General features: G+C 45.2%; 1 protein-coding gene across 1 annotated transcript; it reads right to left on the bottom strand.

The window, feature by feature from the left end:
- Positions 1-453: 453 nt before the first annotated feature.
- LOC101175058 (MAGUK p55 subfamily member 2) lies at positions 454-21,330 on the bottom strand. The gene is made up of 14 exons (XM_011473061.3): positions 21,213-21,330; positions 18,212-18,260; positions 7,766-7,866; positions 7,328-7,483; positions 7,043-7,213; positions 6,860-6,967; positions 6,339-6,458; positions 6,126-6,257; positions 5,934-6,036; positions 5,254-5,322; positions 4,507-4,668; positions 3,699-3,901; positions 3,115-3,243; positions 454-3,007 (listed from the first exon to the last, which is right to left on the bottom strand). Exons 2-14 carry the CDS (start codon positions 18,240-18,242, stop codon positions 2,831-2,833), a joined length of 1,662 nt encoding a protein of 553 aa, XP_011471363.1. The 5' UTR covers positions 18,243-18,260; positions 21,213-21,330; the 3' UTR covers positions 454-2,830.
- Between the last annotated feature and the right edge of the window lie 1,003 nt (positions 21,331-22,333).

Genomic DNA, 22,333 nt, shown 5'->3' with positions numbered 1-22,333 from the left:
AGTACAACATCCTTTATATGGTGATAATCTGTGAGATTAAACAAAGACGGTTCACAACATCCAGTCTTTGTTTACAAGTCTCTTCCTTCTAGTCTTTCTAGTTTACATCTAACTTCCCTCTTAATCTTTTACTTCTATTTTTTGGACTAGAGACACAAATGTAGTTCAGAAATGAGACTCTGGAGTTTCTGATGAACTTTTTGATATTTGCATTCGTTTCTGAACTGTAGCTGATCAAAACTAGGAAAGTCATTTATGATGGGAGTCAATGGTGGAAACTCTACTTTGGGGCTGTTGATGGACAGTGAAAGGAAACAGCAAATATCCAGAGAGCAGCAGGTCTGTGGACGGAAATGTGTAGTTGATGCCAGAGGTCAGACAACGACCAGACTGGTTCCAGCTGATATAAACATCTCCAAAGAAAAACGGAAAAACCACACAAGAAAACACTTCCAACCATCACATCAATAGTTTATTCAAAATAGAGGAACGTCATTATTGGCACAATCACAGGCAAATTCAGGCTGAACATAAAAGAATCGTTTTTATTGACCATCATATGAAAACTTCATGTTGTGTATATTTTTGCAGAGGCAGCAGACATCTTTAGCTCCACTTCATTACCTCTAGTATTGACTCTCCTCCAGTTTTTCTTCCAGTGGAATCCAAACTTGGTCTTAAAAATGACAGAACATGCTCAGAAGCTTTGTAAATGCAACGGACAGAAACCCCCCAAAAATCCTGTACTTCACTTCTCTTATCCCGAGGCAAAGTAGAAAAGGTTTGTCTGTTTTCCTGTTCTGGTTGTTCCAGACTTCCTGTCACTGCAGCCACGACAGTAACACCACAGCCTCAAGACCAACTTCTCATTATAAAACTATTGTTAGAAAAAGGAGGAGCAGACTAAAAATATCAGTGTACTGCTGTCAGCTTTTTGTTTATCCAGAGGACAGGGACGCTGCCGCAGAAGGTTTGTTTTTGGCACACAGACACGTAAAAGCAGAATGTAAGACGAGGCCGTGCCGACACTTCCAGCTCTGTCACAGATATGCAGTCAGATGAGGAAACGCCAATGCTTGCTCATCAGAAACCCACTAACCCCTAAATCTCTAATCCAGCCTAGAATCTGAGGCTGCGTCCGTCAACAGCCGCCAGAATCCAACAGAACTGGGGTTCCAGTGCGCTCACATGCTAGCAGATTTGATAGTATGAGGGATTCTAACTCTGCAGGGAGCGTTTGCATTCACCTGTCATACCCACCACCTTATGCTGCTCCACCTGCAGTCACTTACACACACCTGTCCATCTGCTCGTTGACACAATGACTAACAGCCAATCACACGGCAGACACTCAGTGGTCCGGACCATCTGCTGCAGGTGAAACCAGCATCAGAACCAGGAAGGGGATTGAAGGGACTCTGAAGCAGACGGGCTGGTCTGAGGACTTCAGAAACCGCTGATCTACTGGGAATTTCACCCACAACCACCTCTAGGGTTTACAGGGAATGGTCTTAAAGAGAAAATATCCAGTGAGCGGCAGGTCTGTGGACGGAAATGTCTAGCTGATGCCAGAGGTCAGATGATTCCAGCTGATAGAAAGACAACAGGAACTCAGAGAACCACTGGTTAGAGACGATGTTTGTAGAAATGCTCTGAACTAAGATGGGATGAACGTTTCATCACCTGAACTCTAGATATGATGGAACAAATGGGCGATGCTGTGGTCATTTTTCAACACCAACCCCATGTGAGGAAGCTAACGCTGCGTCATCCTGCAGAGAAGACACCATTTTCAGCTAAACAAGGTTGATTTTGAAGCTGAAGGAGACAGGGACGTGTTAGTCATCTTCAATGAAGCCCCAAGCTTTCAATACTGTGGCTTTGGACTCAAGTAAAAACAATCAGACTATAAATAAACCCTTTTCTTTGACAGCGTTCCCTCACATCACATGGGACAAACACAAAAACCACCGTCACAAATGACTAATGAACTAATCCTTGAATCCTTTCAGAACGCGATGTCCTGGTCCCAAACGGAATGAAGTTTCTCTGACGATAGACAACCAAATGTCTATGAATAGCGATATTGTGAATGTTTCTCTCACGATAACGCCATTCGCCTTCCGTGCTCTTTGTGGACTTTTATTAGTAAAGTTGTGGATCCTTTTTTTGTGTGTTCTGCATCCTGATTGGCTGTTGATCTTGTCAATCAATCTCCTCCATGCCATGTTTCCTGTACAGAGTCGTTGGACAAATCTACACACATCCTCAGTCATGATCAGAATTTCTCTATGACGGTTTGAACTTTGAGAGTTTAGGACAGAAACACGGGAAAAGGTTCCGTCTGACAAAGGTGTCGAAAGTGTGCAGTGAGGAGTTTTACAGCCTAAAAACATCTGGAATCCTACTCTACTTTCCCCCATGGCGGGGTAGTTTTAGAATTAGCCCCGCGTTGAACGAGGGAACGCTGTCTCTCACTGGCCGAGTCATCTGTTGGCCCACGACCCGAAAACCAATGACGGTTCTGCTCCAGACTGAGGCCTTTGACCGGTTCTACGCTCCTGCTGATGAAGTCCATGTTCAATCTGCCTCACCTGCAGTGGAACTGCATTCAGAAAACCTTTCCGATGTGGCGGGTTTTTGGACTGGAGATGAGCCACCGGATCTCCACGAGTCCTCGTGTCGGCTTCCTTCTCTAGGCTGCACGTTCTCCTGACAACTATGAAGCTTTTTGTGGGAGCTAGATTTCTGGGTAAACTACACTAAACCTCCTTCACGACTGAGGTTTTTACCTCTGAGCGTTGTGCTCCCCCCCTCCCACGGCAGGTTTTCAGAACACCCACGTCACCGGGACCCACTGGGGGTTTTTGGAAACGGTCTGCAGAGCAGCTTTTACATTGCGGTACGTTTCATCGAGGTTCTCGTTGACGATGCTGAGGTCGAAGTAGTGACCATAGGCCGCCTGGATTTTGGTGCTGTCGTCACACGTCCTCTGCAGCTCCTCGTCCTGCAACACCAAACACCGGACTGCATTCAGACCCCAACCAAAGCATGGCGCTCAGCTCCAGGGGGCTGCCATGGTAACTGGTGATCATGTGTGTGAGAGCTCTGCACCGTCAGAGTCTTGGTATCCACTCCTGCCTCCACGGCTGAACAGTTCATGGCCTTCAGCACCTCAAAATCTGGAGCTTGAAGGAACACGACGTATGGCAGGAACTCGGAGGTCCGCAGCACTTTGAGAGACTGCAGAGGAGACAAGAACACATGGAGAGGGAGGGGCCAGAGGGAGGGGCCAGAAGGAGGGCCTCCATGCACACGAGCCAGAACCAGATTAACAACGGCCCACTCCGAATTCCTCCATGCCCCTAAATGTACCCCTCAAAGCGGAGAGACATGGAAAAGTAGCGCGACCATACTACCACTCGATGATGTCATCACTAGTCGCCAGTGAGCTACGTTAGCCTGTAGCTGCCGGCGCTCAGAAAATGCAAAACAACATCGGTTTGGTAACTTGAAAACAAAAACTCAATACTTCCATGTAAAAGATAAACTTCTGAGCTTCAGGACACTAAAAACCTACTTTTGGACACCTCTACAGCTCCAAATACCCCTACAATTGGAGCAAAAGGGAGGGGCCAGAGGGGTAGGGCAGGAATTCAGCTGAAGTCTGAAGCTCAGCGTTTTGGACGCGGGCCCACCTGTGGGTTGGCGTCCAGAATGCAGATGCGTCCTGCCTCAGCCACCTCGTGTATGGAGTCGATCTTTAAGCCGTACAGGTTGCCTTCAAACTCTCCAAATTCAAGGAAACGGCCATTCTTGATGTCAGCCTCCATCTTGCTGCGGCTGGTGAAGGCGTACATCCGACTCTCTCGCTCCCCCTTTTTGGGCTTTCTGGAAGTGTCTGCATGTGGATTTAAGACAAAACAGCAGATTTTTGTATTTCATGATTAGTAACATACAAGCAGAGAGCAGAAATATTGAAAATGTCATGTGACTTTTTATGTATTTATTTATTCTAACTTGTTCTGTCCAACAACTGAGCAAGCAGATGAGAGCTGAAGGCCTTTGGTGTTGGACAGGCTTTATTATTGCAGAAAGAGGTTAGGAATCTCCAGAAAACCAGAGTGTATATTTGTATTAACCCCTTTTTGTTTTTGTTTTTTATTATTTTTGTTAAATTTACTGTGTGCGGGGAGGGAGAGGGGAACAGTCTGAAGGGGGGGTTGAAGAGAAAAAAAGGGAGAGAGGGGGATACAAGCGCTGATTTGAATAAGTTAATATTTTAAACTGTGTAACAGTTATACCAGATCTGCTAAGACGTCTGTCCATCAATACACTGTGGGTTAGGGGGAGGGATGAAGCAGACAGGGAGCAGTGTAGCAGTGTGCACGTGGGGGTGGAGATACATGCACGCATACATGCAATGAGACTTTTTCCACACAGCAGTACAAGAAAAGGCTGTGGAGAAACGGCGTGCTGAGCAGCAGCGGGGACATGCATTCATACATGGGATTGTGGTCCCGAAAAGCTCTGGATCCCGGAGCAGCAGCTGGGCCTTCAGTCTGCGCCTGCCAACACCCTGAGCACCAATCAAAATCAAAGTTTTCCTCTTGAAAGGCGGGACTTTGGCGACCTCTTCGTACAGCAGGATCTCATGTCGGTCAAACTCTGCAGGAAAGAGGGAGAGAAAAATCACAGAAGACTGAAGTACAGAAAGGTCTTCCAGGTCAGCCCCACGTCACTGAAACCCCCCAGGACCAGCTTCAGGACACAAAACCTGGACCAGAGACGCTGCTAAAGCCTTCGTCACACCGGTGCAGGTGATGTGCCACTTCCAAGTTGTAGAGAGGTGTGCCTTCTTGTGGCCACCTCGAGGGTTGTCATGGAAACGGAGCGCACCATTGTGTAAGTGTAAGTTGCACTTCACGCAGCGCTCCAGCCATTAGGAAGGTGCTGGCCCCTTACGGACACGTGAATGCCACATGCACACCCCGTGCACGAGCCATTCATGTGCACACCCCGTGCACATGATAGCTACATTTCTGAACAAACTACACTCTGGTGGTCTAAGATCCTAATTTCTCACGGTTAGGCTGCACGCAGAGGGCAGCCTGACGGTGGCTGAACGGTGGCCCCGCCCTGACGGTGGCCCCGTTACCCCAGTTACCAAGGAGCAGCACGCACACACCCGTTTGTAAAGAGCTGCTTTACGGCACAAAGCGGCTTCTCTTCAGTAACAAACAGAGGACTCACCTGCGTTCTTCGTGGTAACGTACATCATCTTCTTCTTCTTCTTCACTCCAAGACCATGACAGAGGTTCCCTTAACGGCCAAACCAAAACAGATGGAGTCAAAGAGTGGAGAGGTCAGACAAAACAAAGTCCAGATGACATCCAGAGACACTCTGATGATTTATCAATGCAACCCCAAGGGGGCTCTAGCCAACGCCATCATGTGGCGGTCCTAAACGCCATCAGTGGCCATCAACAGCTGCCACCAGCGCTGTCATTGGACGATTGTGTCGCTTGTTGCTGCATTGAAACCGGTCATCTGCTCTGCATGAAACACACCTTCAGTCCTGAAGACTTCTGCAGGTCACAGAAGCCATGAAGCATCTGTCATTTCTGTTGGCAGACGTTTGTTTCCATGGAAACTGCAAGAGGGCGGGACAAAGAGGGCCAACCTGTGGCAGTCTCCTGTCTGTACAGCAGCGTCCAGCCTTTAACTGAGGCTGGAGACGCATCACAGTAGCGTCGCTGTCAATATTTCACTTTCTGTTGCTAATTAAACCCGTTTTCAGATTCTTTTTAGTCAGAATTCGTCTTTGTGTTTGTTTTTTAGCGACTGAAGGCGGAGCAGCAGCTCTGACATGTCCGATTCCCTCTCAGCGATCTCCTGTGCAAACATGGATGTATCCAGCTGAATCCAGCTACCTGCAGGCGTCAGCTCCACGTCCCTCTTTACAAAGGCTTTCCTCTTCTCCTCCAACACCTGACTGGGGATCAGCCCTGTGCTCCCCCCTTCCACATGGCGGGCCTGCACACAGAAATATAGCCAATTCTGATCACTGTCCTCCATCAGTAACACCAACCATCAATCAAACACTGCAGGGTCGACACCCTTACCTGCCACCAGTTCACGTCGTCCTGGTTGACAATCTGCAGAATATCCCCGGCTTGAAACCTGAGCCCCGCCTCCTTACAGGGAATGAGGTTGTCGTTTTCTGGGTCGTAGTTGTAGTGACACTTGAAGAAGACCTGGAGACACAAACATGTCCTCCCATCAGCCCCTGCAGCAGCTGGAACAGCAGACAGCTTCTTCAGAAAGCGCTCAGGCACCTGTCGGGGAGGGATTGCCTCGTGATAGCTGGGCAGGATCTTTAGAACCACGATCCCACGGGCCGCCTGCAGCTCCTCCTGCAGCACTCTGGGGTCCCGGCCCACCTCCCGCCCGTTCACCTGCAGCGCAGACGGCTCTTTTATGGGAAAACTACAACCATCCAGACAAACCAAACTTCTTGTGCTGGTTTATTTTAGTGAACATTAATTTCTGTCATCTTAAAACCTTTGGATTTTCTTAAGAAAAAACCTGCTGGAAATACTAATCTGTAGTTTGTTATCATTTTACACAATTTAAACATCTAGAACAGAAAACATTATTAATTCTTGAGAAATTAAAGTTATTCTGGACTACTACTAAATAAAAATCTTCCCTTTAACTGTGTCCAGTAAAGATAGACACCCAGACGGCGTAAACCTGAAAATACTAACTAACAGCATTGGAGCACGGACACTGAACCAAAGCTGGTCACTTGCTGCTGCATTTGTGAGTCAGCTTGTAGCCGACATGTTGACCTGACCTCTTTGATGACGTCTCCGACATGCAGCAGGCCCTGCTGGTCTATCATTCCACCATGGAGGATGCGTGCTATCACCAGGTCCCCTCCCTCCACCTTAAACGTCACCCCCTGTGAATTCATATTGAAGTTGATATTAGGCTGAACTGAAACCCTGTGTGTGTGGGTATTGTGGGCGGGGCTTACCAAGTGCTCCCCGGCCACTATGCGAATGCCCACCATGCGGACGGCGTCGGGCAGCAGCTGCAAGCCGGCCGTGTTTCTGTCTTCAGACTCGTGGTCCACAAAGTCACAGGGGCTGGAGGGCAGGCTGTCAGCTGCTTGGGACGCCACGCAATCATGGGTCTCCAGCAGAGACTGAGAGACCAGACCGCATTGATACAAGCTTTATTCGTTTGACACTCACACACAACGTCAAAGTGAAATACTGAAAACTTTGATGCAGTTTCAAGGGAGTGGCGGTGGGACAACCTGGAAGTGGGGCTGTGTGAGGATGCGGGCCAGCTCAGCTGCGGTGTCGGAGCGCTGCATGAACGGGTCCAGGTCTCTTAGGATCTCCTGCAGGAGCTCCACATTGTTGTCACTCACAGGTGACAGGCGGGGCTCCTTTGGGCTCTCCACTGGCTCCTACCATACAGACAGCTAGCAGTTAGCATCTCTGGATCCAGTTTCAGTCTGGATTCAGAAACAATGCTGCTGGCAGTGTAACCATAATTCCAGTACCCATCCATGTGACAAAGCAGTTCTCTTTCAACCAAAGTTTAGCAGGGTTGAGAGGAGCTAAATACCATGCAGACCCATGTTCAAAGCCTTCAAAGAAGTGGTGAGATTCTCCCACATGGGGGTGGTGGGCTCACAGATAATCTACAAAGCACTGAGTGCTTGAAGAGGGAACAGGTGGACGAATACCAGAGGGCTCTCCATGATGCCTTTAAGGTAGATGAGATCCAAGTCATTTGCAGTGGTAGAGCTGGTGGTGCTGTCACTCATTGCATCCAAAACCTGGGGTACTGTAGCACAAGACAACAGTTAGTACAGCATCAGCCCTTGAGACAGGACTAGGAGTGACCAGACGACGAGGTTCTACCCTATTGGGGTTTTACACCATCAACCTTGAAGCTGAAGCTCAGTGAGACAACTTTGACACCGTCATGACCTTTATCTTGTTCAATCTAGACTTTATATCTGGTTCAAATTAGAATCCTATGTATTTCTTAAAATGATTTCACAACAGTGCTTTCCTCATTTCCACTTGATTTGACCTGATTTTAAAGTTCTAGTTTCTTCCTGGAGGACATCCAGTCCCTCTGATGTCATACACTATATTCCCAAAAGTATTGGCTCACCTGCCTTGACTCACAGATGACCTGAAGTGTCGTCCCATTCCTAACCCACAGAGTTCAGTCTGATGTGGCTCCACCTTTAGCAGGGATTCCAGCTCCAACTCTTCTAGAAAGGCTGTCCTCAAGGTTCAGGAGTGTTTCTAGGAATTCTGGACCGTTCCTCCAGAAGGTCATTGGTGAGGTCACACACTGATGTTGGTGGAGAAGGCCTGGATCAGTCTCTGCTCTAATTCCTCCCAAAGGTCTTCTATGGGGTTCAGGTCAGGACTCTGTCCAGTTCATCATCAGACTCTGTCCTCCATGTCTTCATGGACCTTTGACCTTTGGTCACTGCTGCTCAGTCATGGTGGAAGAGGAAGGGGCCGCTCCAAACTGTTCCTTCCAGGTTGGGATCATGGAATTGTCCAGAATGTTTTGGAGTCCTGAAGCATTCAGAGTTCCTTTCACTGGAACTAAAGGGTCAAGCCCAAAAAAACAAGCCCACACCATAATACCTCCTCCACCAAACTTTACACTCGGCACAATGGCGTCCCAAATGTACCGTTGTCCTGGCAACCTCCAAACCCAGACTGGTCCATCAGATTTCCAGATGGAAAAGTGTGATCCATGTCTCCAGAGAAGGCGTCTCGCTGCTCTGGCGTCCAGTGGCGGCGTGCTTTCCACCGCTGCATCCACGCTTTGCGTTCACCTGGTGATGTGTGGATGGATGCAGCTGCTCGCCATGGAAACCAGTTCCATGAAGATGGATTTGTAATCTGAAGGTCACATGACGTCTGGAGCTCTGCAGCAACTGAGTGCAGAAAGTGGGTGACCTCTTTGACCTTCAGCATCCTCTGACCCCTCCCCATCAGGTTAGTGGTCGACCACTTGGAGGCTGAGCTGCTGTTGCTCCCAAACTCTTCCTTTGCTCTGACAGAGCTGACTGTGGAAGATTTAGGAGAGAGGAAACTGGATTTGATGCACAGTGGCGTCCTCTGACAGTTCCACGCTGGAATTCACGTATCACCTGAGAACGGCCATTCTGTCACAAATGTTTGTGAAAACGGTGTTTGATTTGATACACCTGTGACCAGGTGATCAGGACACCTGATTCTGCTCATCTGGGTGGGGGAGCCAATACTTTTGGGGATAGTGTAAATACTCTGTGGCAGGCCTGTCAGACCAGGTTGGGGGTTCCAGTGTCCAAAGCAAGTTTCCTAACTACAGCGAAGAAGCCCAAAAAGTGAGTTTTGTCTATAAAGCACAGCTGTATTGTTGAACACAAAAAGGAGACATTTTAAATGTTTTCTGTACAGCAACACACCTGTCAGGTTTTGTTCTAAACGGTTCTCAGAGCTGGCTGTTGATAAATGAAAAACCACTATTCAGGAGGGCGCAAATGACCCAGTAAATCAGATTTTTTCATGTGTTTGACAAAACACAGAAATGGGTGTGAAGGAATTCCATGGTTAAAGACTTCAAGGATGTGTTCAGAGTGGGAAAAGCGTTTGTTCCGGACCCAGTCTGCTTGATCTGTTCTGGATCGAGTCCTGAACCTTGTGTTTGGTCTGTATTCAGACTGCCGTCAAGCGACCTTTCCTGATTCAAACCAAAGCTTGTAAACAAAACCACATGACTAAAGATCTCTTCACTCACTGGCCAGGAATGACGAGGGTGGGGCAAAGCAACTACAGACAGAAATTCTGGAAGTCCTGCTCTCTGCAGTCCTTGTCAGGATAGTTCATTCAAACTTTATATTTTGCTGATCAATTCTAAACGTCTGTATCCATGTCAGGTTCAATACTTTTTACTTTGGTCCGGTGGAGACGTGCTGCAAGGCGGTTACTGAAGAGACGACGGCTAAGAAGGTTGTGATAAATGTTTATGACATATAGATTGTCAGGAAAACAGTGAGTAGTGATGTGGATCACGTTAAAAGTTTTTTTAATGAGCCTGCATTCATCCACCCACATTTCAATGAGTTGCTGTGTCTCATGGTTGTGGTGTCAGGACATTGTTTTTAAGATTTCTTCTAAGGAACTACAAGGTAGCTGTTAGGATGTCACAGCAGTGCCTGTCGGGCGCGTGCCGCGTAATCAGACTCAGAAAAGCCTGTAAGAAGTAAACAAATAAACAGCTGGACTCTTTTTTCCATCTGATAACACGACAATAGTTGCTTTAAATTTGTCCGCGGATCATCTGTTGGTACATGTTGACTCTAAGGCTACGTTCACACTGCAGGGCTTAATGCTCAATTCCGATTTTTTGAAAAAATCTGTATTTTTTTTTTGCAAGGCCGTTTACATTTCCAATTATATGGAACTTTTGTGATCTCCTGTGTGACCGTGACATGACCCAGAAGTGACCTGCATGTGCAAAAGAGTCCTCAACGGTGAACGACGTCACTGTTGTTTGTGGAAGTAGCTAACGTTAGCAATGGATGTCAACAACAGTGTTGTCAACAGCGGAGCTCTTTTTGCATTATTACATTCATTTTCACAAAGGAGCAGCACAATTACAATCTTCTCATTTTAAGAAGGCATTGGAGCCAGGATGGTCTGGACCCACTGTTGTGGAATGAGGATGTGTATGTGCTGGGGCCACGCGCGTGCGTGTGTGAGAGAGAGGAGAGAGCGCGTGCAGCGTAGGAGGGAGTGACAGGGGGGTAGTGAGGGCGCGCATTCATGTTGTGTGTTATGGAGGAAGGAGAACAGTAATTAAAGAAGGTTTCCCCCAGAATAAATGCTATTGACTCTATTCACCCGCCCTGGAGAATCTGAGGGTCCCAACGGGGAAGTGAACCTCGAAGGAGGATCCGCCTTTGGTCCCCCGCGCTTCTGACCACGGTCGGAAAGGGAGAAAAAAAGTAACTCTAGGAAAGGTTCAACACCACGCTCGACTATTTCGCTGGAAATATTTTCAAAAAACGCCCGGTTGCGATCAGAGCCCTGGAGTTTGGCCTGAGTAGAGCTGTCACCCCAAATATGAATCCAATCGCTGACCTCACTTCCCTTCCACTGACTGGTCTCAGCAGCATCGTCCACATTGGTTGATGTTTATGTTCTAGTTCCCGCCTACTTCAATGCAGAATTATGACTTTTGTAGCGTATCGATGACGTACAGGATACATGTGGCCTGGTCAGACGGAGGTCGCATTTGAAAAGATGGGATACGTGTCGGATTCAGGACCACATACCCCAGTATGGAGTTAATTCAGTCTCAATAATCAGAAATGCACACAACCTGTTTTACAAATGCACACGCTCCGATTCACAAATGTCATTTTATGCAAACGTGAAAAATAAATTCGGAAATACACACCCTGTGTTTCACAAACACACACATTGTGTTTCACAAATGCACACTAAATGTTTTACAAATGCACAATAAGTGTTTCTCACAAATGTGCACACTGTGTTTCACAAAAAACATTTTAGAAATTCACAATAAATGTATCAGAAATACACAGTAAGTGCTTCACAAACATGATTTTTAGGCACACATGTGATGTGAACTCACAGATCATTCGAACTGCAGACTGTGCATTCAAAATCCCGTTCTCATTTGTGAATCTCCCCGTGTGTGTGAGAGATTTTTCTACGGTGAATATTGAGACTCATCTGACGGAGCAGGTCAACTAATGTCACCATTGGCTAGTGAATCTGTCAATCAAACTCATCGGGAAAGCAGGCGGGTTCGCTTTTAGCCAATCGTATGGCCCCTTACACTTTCTCTACGCTTTCTGCGGGTGGCAAAAGCCCCGCCCATATTTGATTCTGTACCAGTCGGACGTTAGCGTGTTAGCCTTAGCATGGCTTGTCGGTTTATTGCCTTCGGTTGTCAAAAATTACTGGCTTGTGCAACTTTTCAGTGGACCTGGAAGCAAGGCAACAGTGGTTGAATGCAGTTGACATTGAATCCATCGAACTCTGTACTGGTCATGAGATTTAAAATGAATGTTTCACTCGGGATTGTTTGTACGTTATTCTCTTAGCTTTCATGCTAGCGTCATTTCAACACTCAGACACGGTTTTGATGATATGAAGGTGGAGGAGAAAAATCTGCAACTTCCACAGTAGGTTCTGTGGAGAAACTGGCATCACTTTGCTCCGTACCACATGGGACTACATTACCTCAAGTTCATCTCACTGTCAATCACAGATACCCAATACACATCCCCTGCTCAGCCCGAAGTCACTTTGCTTGACCTTAATTTTATTTTTTTAATAACTCAAATGTCATTGATTTTATATTGTAACCATATACATATACACCTCTTGGCCAGGTCACCCTTGCAAAAAAGATCCTCATCTCTCTGTGTTTTATAGCTGGGTAAATACTACACAACAAAAGATGGTCATAGAACAACAAAGTGCAAACATTCACCCTTTATTGCAGAGTAAAATTCAGAGAAAACATGGACAGATTAAAACATCAAAATTTAAGCAAATGTGGGATCTCTACTGATTTGAATTTTATTTAAACTGGAACTAATTTTCATAACATCCTTACATACAATGAAGTCCCTTGAACAATACAGCAGTATTGATTTGAACTTTGTCTTGCTCCCCTCAGTCTCTCTTCTTCTGTATGTAATTATGTCGCCTAAATTAAGTTCTAAACACACTGGACAGTAAAGATGTAGGTCAACTCCCAAACGGTCTGAATTCCACAATGGATTGATGTCGTCTTGCAGTTCCAACATTTGTGGACCCAAAAGAGGACTGTCCCATACCGGGACATTGATCCCAGGATGAGGTTCAGTCATGGATCCACTCTCCTCCCATTCAATCTCTGGAACCAGCATACCCTGACAAAAAAAAAAAAAAGATACTGTTTATGAACAGCACTGTTTTTTTTGTGTTTTAGATTATGTAGGAACAGTGACCGACTAATAATAACTTATATTGTTGCTGGCAGGCAGACTTCATATCTCCATAACTGTTTATAATTTGCAAATAAGTGAACCTTAACAAAGTAGTGAGATTAGTACAGCTGATGGCTCATAATGCCATGCATTGTGATGCATTTTGAACTTGCAGATGTGCTATTCTTCCTACAAACAAACAATTTAGGGAAATTGTTTGCACCACACAACAATAATCCTTTTCATTCATTTTCGATGAAAATTCACTGTAGTCATTATGATTTCATGATACTCTTCTTGATACTTTCCACTTTAGTCAAACTGCACACAAATCAGTTGTCCAGTACAGTGAGATTAAATAAAGCATTTACCCGGGGATCAGAAACAGGGTTCTGGGTCAAGCCCAACTGCCACAGCTGATTTGGTGTCATGCTTTGCTCCGTCCTGATTGGCTGTCCCACGCGTCACTAAAGACATCCAAACTGGCCTGAATGCGTGGTAGAAAAATGTAATGGCTGCAGAATACGTGATGTGACTGATATTGAGCAAGTCTTGGTCCTCAGGAGAGGATTCTGCACTTTTGAAGATGCAACATGAAGGTAAACTGACAGCACCATCGCTGTCACGACAGTACAACTAAGTAAAAATAGTAAAAAAATACCATACTTTTAGAATAAAAAAAAGTTTTTAGTAACAAGTGATTACCGTAGTAACCTTTCGTAATTTCACAGTTTCAAACAATACTTAAATGTATGTAAATATTAGAGGATGGAAATTCATGTTGGCGACACCAAATAGGTTCAGCCAAGATGCACAATAAGCGTGTTTGAGATCACCCAGATGGACGCAACACTGCACAGATCACCTGGTGTGTGACGTATATTTTTGTTTTTGCTCCAACATCACCTGTCAATCAAAACAAAAATATCACGAGAAAGGGGTGAGAGCAAGACACCAATCAGAGTGAACGCAGCTGGAAATTTAGTATTGGACTAAAAGCTGCCCTACAGACTACAAAACAATGCATTATGGGACATGCTTCCTGATGGGTTTTTTGTAGTTCACTGTTCAATTAAAATAATTTAAAATACCAACTGATTAAAAAAAAGGCTACATCCATTACAAAACATTAAAATAATTATAAAAGATGTAATATCACAGCTCATACTTAGGGGGAGAGGCATATTAAAACGAAATTGAATGTTAAGGACAACTCCTAATTCCTGGTCTCTTTCAGTCTCGCTGCAGCTTCGATTTCATGCGAGTTTGAGACCCCTGCTGTACACTCTGTCACTGGTACACTAGCTGCAGGTCGGAAGAACGAATCAATAGTTCGCTTGCTCATAGCTCAGACGCACATATCAGGTTGTGATGATATTTGTCTCCGTTTCCTTCCCACTGATGTTTACGCGCGCTCGATTATCTTTAGGCCCCGCCCCTCCACATATTTTAGCCACTTGCAATGACTTTCCCTATTCTTCTCACGCGCATTGGCCGCCTCAGGCATCACTCAATGAAACGCGAGTGTGTGCTCGCGTGTGCTCCAGTCTCATGAGTATTCGCGCCAGTGTGTGTGTCTGCCTGCGTGCATGTGCGCTCGCGTCTCATTGATGATTTCATCTCTCATTTCATCGATCATTGACGTGCTCCTTTCATGTTTAATGTATAAAAAATACGGAGGGTGGAGGAGGCAAATTTACTGGTAGCACATGTGCGACTGGGTGTAAAATTCAGTCGCACACTCTCAAATTTTGGTCGCAAAATGCGACCAAATGGACGCAGTCTGGAGCCCTGTGTATATATTAAAGCTTCTAAAACTAGGTTCAACTCACTGTTGATTGTGTGTACACTTTTCCCACAGTGAAGCCGTTTGTGTCAGTTGTACGTACTGTGAGCATTAACTATGCCCACATTTTCTCCTCCGTGATCTCCTCTCACCCTGACAATAACATGAAAATCATGTCTCAAACACATAATTACAAATGCATCGCCAATACGGAACACATCAGTTTAAAATGTAATGTTCTTATGCATGTTGCCAATAAGTAGAATTTCTAGGTTAAAAAAATTGCTGGAGTGGGTTACATGTATCACTGGGGGAAAAATTAAGGCGAGAGACTGAGGGGGGGGGGGGGGGGGGTAAAATGTTATTCATGAGGGGAAAGTTTTAGAATTGCCTTTGTTTATGGAGAGGAGTCTAAAAAAAGTAATTTATTTTTGTACAAATAACCAAGTGCTTATACTGCCTGATATGTGAATAAAAGATGTCTTTATGAATAACATGAATACCTCAGAGGAAAGCCATAAACGTTCACAGCGTCACTGAAGAAGGCCAAGTGGGTGTCTGCACAGTTGTTGTCTGCTATCTTCAGGTACAGGATACATGGAATACAAGTACAAATACTTTCAACTGACAGATGTTTACGGCGGCAAAAATGCTAAATTCCCAATTGACAGGTAAAACAGTAATACAACAGGATGATAAAATATGAAATAGAATAGAATAGAAGGGTATTTAATAATCCCTGAGAAAATTTTTTAAAAATGGCCATCTTAAAAAAACACATAAACACACATGCATTACAAATAGAAATATCACAAAATAAAGAGATTGATAAAAAAGGTAAATAATTGGAAAATCAGTGGGTAAAATTAAAAGAAATTACTTGTAAGATGCCCTGCCAGAGAGTTGTATTGCCTGATGGCACGAGGAACAAAAGATTGTCACGCTGTCACGCTTCAGTAATTCCTAGAGAATAAATAAAAACACAACAAACATGGATTAGATCATTTAGCTGTCTGATCTTAAATTACATAATTTTCAAATATATGAAAGGGGAATTTTTTAAAACACTCTTGCTATGATTACTTGAGCTTGTAGTAAAGAACACCTTTAAAAAAAATCAGAGACAAGACACTGATCACAGAAAGCCTGTGTGTAATACTTACAGTAACTTCTACTCTAATCACTGTTGACAGCTGATTTCTCCCATCCACCCTTTCTGTGACTACTTATCGACTACAAAACAGCCTAAAAACATAATGTTTGGGATTCTTGTCATTACGTCATTGGAAGTAAAGATACGGGGAATTTAGTGGCTGACACTCTGACACAATCTCACAGGGCTTTTCAGCACAATACGGGTTCTAACGTTAGAAACTTAATGAGGCTTCTTTCATTCAACAGTGGATTCCTGTCTGTTATATTTAAAAAATGCCGTTTTCATGAATGTCATATGAATTAACTTTGTTGCACAGTCCACCCCGTCTTAAAGTCTGGGCTGTGAAAATGCTGTGTCTAACTTTAACCCGGATCGCGTTTACATAAAGGCAGCACACGGAACAACTAGCTAGTTAGCATAGCATAGCATCAGTGTTTAAACAAATCGCCGTCTCCAAATCAATACTTTTTATTAAACTTTCTTTGCTGCTGTAAATCCGGCATGCTTTTCCCCTCAGTTCTATCTGAATCATGTTAAGAACCTACAGATCATTGGCTATAGACGCTAGCTTGAACCGACACCGGCTTGAACTTCACTCACACTCACAGGCAGACACAACTTGCACAGGCTAAGCAAAACAAAGCTGAGCTAATTAGCGGTGGGGGTACTCTGCAAACGACTCGGCTGCAGTGTTCATAAAGCATTCACACATGTCACTTGGCAAAGGAGAACGCTTCAACTTAGTATTCAATAACATTACAGGACGTACAACGAGGGAATGATCAAATAAATGCATTACTTACGGGCTGAGACTGATCCCGTTCAGAAGACCTCTCCGCCATGTTTGCCGCCCGCGTCCTCCCAACTGCTGTGCTGAACAGCTCCCTCCCTCGTCACTTTGAAAGTGAGGAGTGTAAGGGGCCATTCGATTGGCTAAAAGCGAACCCGCCTGCTTTGCCGATGAGTTTGATTGACAGATTCACTAGCCAATGGTGAGATTAGTCGACCCGCTCCGTCAGATGAGTCTCAATATTCACCGTAGAAAAATCTCTCACACACACGGGGAGATTCACAAACGAGAACGGGATTTTGAATGCACAGTCTGCAGTTCGAATGATCTGTGAGTTCACATCACATGTGTAACTAAAAATCACGTTTGTGAAGCACTTACTGTGCATTTCTGATACATTTATTGTGAATTTCTAAAATGTTTTTGTGAAAAACAGTGTGCACATTTGTGAGAAACACTTATTGTGCATTTGTAAAACATTTAGTGTGCATTTGTGAAACACAATCTGTGTGTTTGTGAAACACAGGGTGTGTATTTCCGAATTTATTTTTCACGTTTGCATAAAATGACATTTGTGAATCGGAGCGTGTGCATTTGTAAAACAGGTTGTGTGCATTTCTGATTATTGAGACTGAATTAACTCCATACCCCAGTGGCCTGGGTCGCATTTGAAAAGATCGGATCTGTGTCGTTCAGACTGTCATGAAAAGATCAGATACAGGTCGCATAGGGGCAAAAAAATCGGAATTGGGTCATTTCAGCCTGCAGTGTGAACGTAGCCTAAGATCACGTGACCACCCGCTAATGTGGCCGTTTTGGTCCAGTTGCTCCACTCCGAGGACGAATTGTATTCAGAAGGAGGAATTTCAGAGCGAACCGAAGCTCAGTCCAATTGGAAACAAACCAAGACCAACTCCAAAGATGGCCCTGAGAGCGGTTCCTGGTCCCAGATCAGGGTCCACTTGGGTGTATTCAGACTAAAAATTAGTTACGGATTATCTGGGAACACGAACTCTGATTGACTTAAAGTGGACAAAATGTGTCCAGTCTGAATACACCCTAAGACTCAGACTAAGAATAGATTATGTCCTTACTCTGTCAATTAATAACTACAATGCTTCTTTATGATGCGGAAGAAGTTAAATTCCTGCTCTATGCTTTCTAAACAGCAGTCGCACCACTAGCTAAACATTTTGTTAGGAATTACCTTAGCTGCTTTGCATGGGACTGCTGTAATTATGTGAATATGTTAGCATGTGTAATTTTATACAGACTCAAATGGTTAATGCACTGAACAAGTGGAGACGGCAGAGGAAACCACGGGGAACAAGCCGACGCCTGACACATCTGAGACGTTTTTACCAAACGTTAACCAGATTTACAAAACACAACTCGCAGAATTAGCTGAAGTCAAGAAACAGCATCAACTCTTACCAGGTTCTATCCTGGGGGAGGCAACAGGCATGGCTCAGCTGTAGTCAGTCTGTGAGACAAAGCAAAACAAGAATGAGTGCATTCATGACAAAGAAGAAAGAATATGGAATATTTGTAAAAACGTCCTTTTCTTGTTGTCTATTCGATCAACTGCTGTGGGAAGATCTACCAACAAGTTGGGACTGTCTGACCTTTTCATTAGTTCCTGTTCTATGGAATGTCGTAGAAAGTCTAGATAAGGTCAGTGGTTGGTTAGGTTACCGAATCTAGAACCTTCTAAGAGAATCAAAACCTTAAAGAGCAAAGTAAAGCTTTTCCTAGCAGAAAGCTGAAAAATGTTCCATCTCCTGTAAAACTGTTCAGAAAATGGAGAATTTTCCAACTGAAGTCTTTGAAACCAAATTCACATAAAAAGAGAGGGTTTAAATGGATCCCAAAAGTCCCGGTTCACATCGGGTCCCGGTTCACATCGGGTCACGGTTCACATTAGGTCTCGGTTCACATCGGGTCTCGGTTCACATCGGGTCACAGTTCACATCGGGTCACAGTTCACATCGGGTCACAGTTCACATCGGGTCACGGTTCTCACGGTTCACATTGGGTCACGGTTCACATCGGGTCACGGTTCACATCGGGTCACGGTTCACATCGGATCACGGTTCAAATCGGGTCACGGTTCACATCGGGTCTCGGTTCACATCGGGTCACGGTTCACATCGGGTCACGGTTCACATCGGGTCCCGGTTCACATCGGGTCCCGGTTCACATCGGGTCACAGTTCACATCGGGTCTCGGTTCACATCGGGTCACGGTTCACATCGGGTCCCGGTTCACATCGGGTCCCGGTTCACATCGGGTCTCGGTTCACATCGGGTCACGGTTCACATCGGGTCCCGGTTCACATCGGGTCCCGGTTCACATCGGGTCTCGGTTCACATCGGGTCCCGGTTCACATCGCGTCACGGTTCACATCGGGTCACAGTTCACATCGGGTCACGGTTCTCACGGTTCACATCGGGTCACGGTTCATATTGGGTCTCGGTTCACATTGGGTCACGGTTCACATCGGGTCACGGTTCACATCGGGTCACGGTTCACATCGGGTCCCGGTTCACATCTGGTCCCGGTTCACATCGGGTCTCGGTTCACATCGGGTCCCGGTTCACATCGGGTCCCGGTTCACATCGCGTCACGGTTCACATCGGGTCACAGTTCACATCGGGTCACGGTTCTCACGGTTCACATCGGGTCACGGTTCATATTGGGTCTCGGTTCACATCGGGTCTCGGTTCTCACGGTTCACATCGGGTCTCGGTTCACATCGGCTCTCGGTTCACATCGGGTCCCGGTTCACATCGGCTCTCGGTTCACATCGGGTCCCGGTTCACATCGGGTCACGGTTCTCACGGTTCACATCGGGTCCCGGTTCACATTGGGTCTCGGTTCACATCGGGTCACGGTTCACATCGGGTCTCGGTTCACATCGGCTCTCGGTTCACATCGGGTCCCGGTTCACATCGGCTCTCGGTTCACATCGGGTCCCGGTTCACATCGGGTCACGGTTCTCACGGTTCACATCGGGTCCCGGTTCACATTGGGTCTCGGTTCACATCGGGTCACGGTTCACATCGGGTCTCGGTTCACATCGGGTCTCGGTTCACATCGGGTCATATATTTAATAAAACAAATATAAAGTACCTTAAAACACACAAATATCACATGGAACCATTTTCTTATGAAGGCCTATTTATAAAAACAAAATATTACTATATATACTGTACTAAAATGCTCAGGACGCCTACATGAAGCAGCTGCTTTATCTTATTGTCATAGAAACGCCGTACATTAGGATGAAATCAACAAAAGTATATTTAAAAATTTTAGAGAATCAGGAGATGTCAGAATTTCCAACTTGAAATTCTTTCACTGTTTCTCTTCAGCTTGAAGGCTGTTCATGGGACACACCAGGACACGTCAGCACGACGATGGTCCAAAACACAAGGCCGGGTCCACCTGTCATTGGTTCCACCAGAACCCGGTGAAGGTTCTGGAGTGACCGTCTCCTGAGGGGCTCAGAGATCTGAAACGGGCCGTTTAGCTAGAATGAAAGGTTTTCTGCAGAGAAGAACGGCTGCTTCAGCGTTAGAGAACAGGAAGGAGCTCGTCCACAACGACCACCAGAGACGCCAAGCTGATGCAAAAGGAGGAACCAGGGAGGAAGACCTGTAGAACCGGGTCGTCTGGGAAGTTTCTGCTGTCATTAGGATTTCAAAGAGAATCTATTGACAGGAAATGGTTTCATCCAACCACTAGCTATGAGTGGAAGCAAAGTTTGGGTGTTTTCAATCAAATGTTCCAAACCACCTGAGACTACCTGCTTCTATGGAGACATCTGATTGGTCAGTTCATGACTTGAAGAACTTGTAGAAATAAAATTAAAAAATAAAAACATTAAGGTCATGAAGAACAAAACAGTAGCAGAGCCAGAATGGATCTTGTGACATTTTAAAGAAAGTCTGTGGGATTCTGCCGTCTTGGAACCAGCGGGTCCTTGCTGTTTGGAGGGGGAGGGGTTAGTTATCACACAATGGATTGAATTAATTTATAATCTAATAAATAGAATAGATACGTCACACATGGGGGGGAGGGGGGGGCTCCTTTTCTGCGTCTCTGCCTCAATCAGAATCCAGATTTAAGGTTCAAGCCTTTCAAAGCCACTAATTCTCCATCTTCACTCTGCCACGCGCTCGCGTGCACGGGCATCTTCTCCATCAGTTATAAATCAAGAAGCGGAGGCGCACGCGCGCACGCTGGTTATTCCTAATGCTGACACAAAACAAAGCGAACCACACTCACGCGCGCACGCACCAGCAGGGAGGCCAACGTTCAAGAGAATTATGAACTAAAACAGCTTTTCTCAAAGCTCGCGCACGCGCACCCGGTCAGTGAACGAGCGCAGAATTCAGAGAAAAGGTTCACGTGCATCTTTGGAATAGCTCACCCGCCGTCCGCGATGATACAAAGCCGCCTCGCGCTCCTGTTGTTGTGCGTTTGTTCCAGGCGTCACTCACGGTGATGACGTCACTGCGCACCGCCACTTCCGGAGACCTTCTACAATAAAACCGACCGACCGCAGAGAAGAGCATCATGGGAGGAACAGTTCCGTCAGATGACCTGCGATACTTTTGCTTATTTAGTCAGAGGGAAGAAAGGTTTATGTTCAAATGCGTATTTTCACCTGTAATTCATGTATTTCTCAATGTTACATTTACAAATTAAATATTGATTTTTAAAGTTTAATATTTTCTGGAATTAGAATGTTTAGTTTGTAAACTAAATATTTAATTTGATTAAAATTAAATATTTAGTTTACCTCGTCTCTGCTCCTGCTCCTACACCTGGCTGTGGTTCCTGTCTCTGGCTCGACTCGCGCCCTTGACTGTCCCCCCAACCACGGCTGGATGAAGCTCGTCTGCTGGACTTTTATATATGTAGTTGTAGATTTAGATAAGTTAATTCTTCTCTAAGAGTTCTGGTAAATCGCCTGTCCGTCCTGGGGGAGGATCCCTCCTTCATGTGGACACCCCTGAGGTTTCTTCGTTTTTTCCGGAATCCGTTTTTTTTGGGAGTTTTTCCTTACCGCGAAGGGGGGTCTAAGGGCAGGGATGCCAGTATAGCTTAGTCAGTTTGTTAGTTCATTTTAGTATTTTCCTATTGAACTCTTTGTATTCGTGATCCTTTTGATTTCATGTTTTACTTCGAAGCCCATCGAGACGACTGTTGTTGTGATTTTGGGCTATACAAATAAAATTGAATTGAATTGAATTTGATTAAAGCAAACATTTAGTTTGCAAATTAAATATTTAGATCTGACCGAAATATTTATTTTCTAAACGAAACATTTCAGCTTTGTTAAATACAATTTGTTAAATAAATATATAAGTACAAATTAAATATTTAGCTTTTAACTAAACATTTAGTTTGGAGCTACATGTATGTAAATCTCTTAGTCCATACAGAATTCCAATGTTTTTCTGAGATAATTTCCATTTCAACTTTTCCTCCAACTCCAAGAACTTTTATCTCGTTCACTTTACATACGTTAACTTGGTCAATGTTTAA

Source organism: Oryzias latipes, chromosome 8 (genome assembly GCF_002234675.1).
Source record: "Oryzias latipes chromosome 8, ASM223467v1".
NCBI lineage: Eukaryota > Metazoa > Chordata > Actinopteri > Beloniformes > Adrianichthyidae > Oryzias > Oryzias latipes.
The sequence above is the reverse complement of the archived record's forward strand: the minus strand, read 5'-3'. Positions and strand labels throughout refer to the sequence as shown.

Coding starts and splice junctions, on each gene's coding strand:
- LOC101175058 (XM_011473061.3), bottom strand. CDS start 18,242: ATGCCTGTTGCCTCCCCCAGGATAGAACCTG. Junction 4,669..5,253: donor CGTTACCACGAAGAACGCAG/GTGAGTCCTCTG, acceptor TCTTTCCTGCAG/AGTTTGACCGACATGAGATC. Junction 3,008..3,114: donor TGGATACCAAGACTCTGACG/GTGCAGAGCTCT, acceptor TTGGTGTTGCAG/GACGAGGAGCTGCAGAGGAC.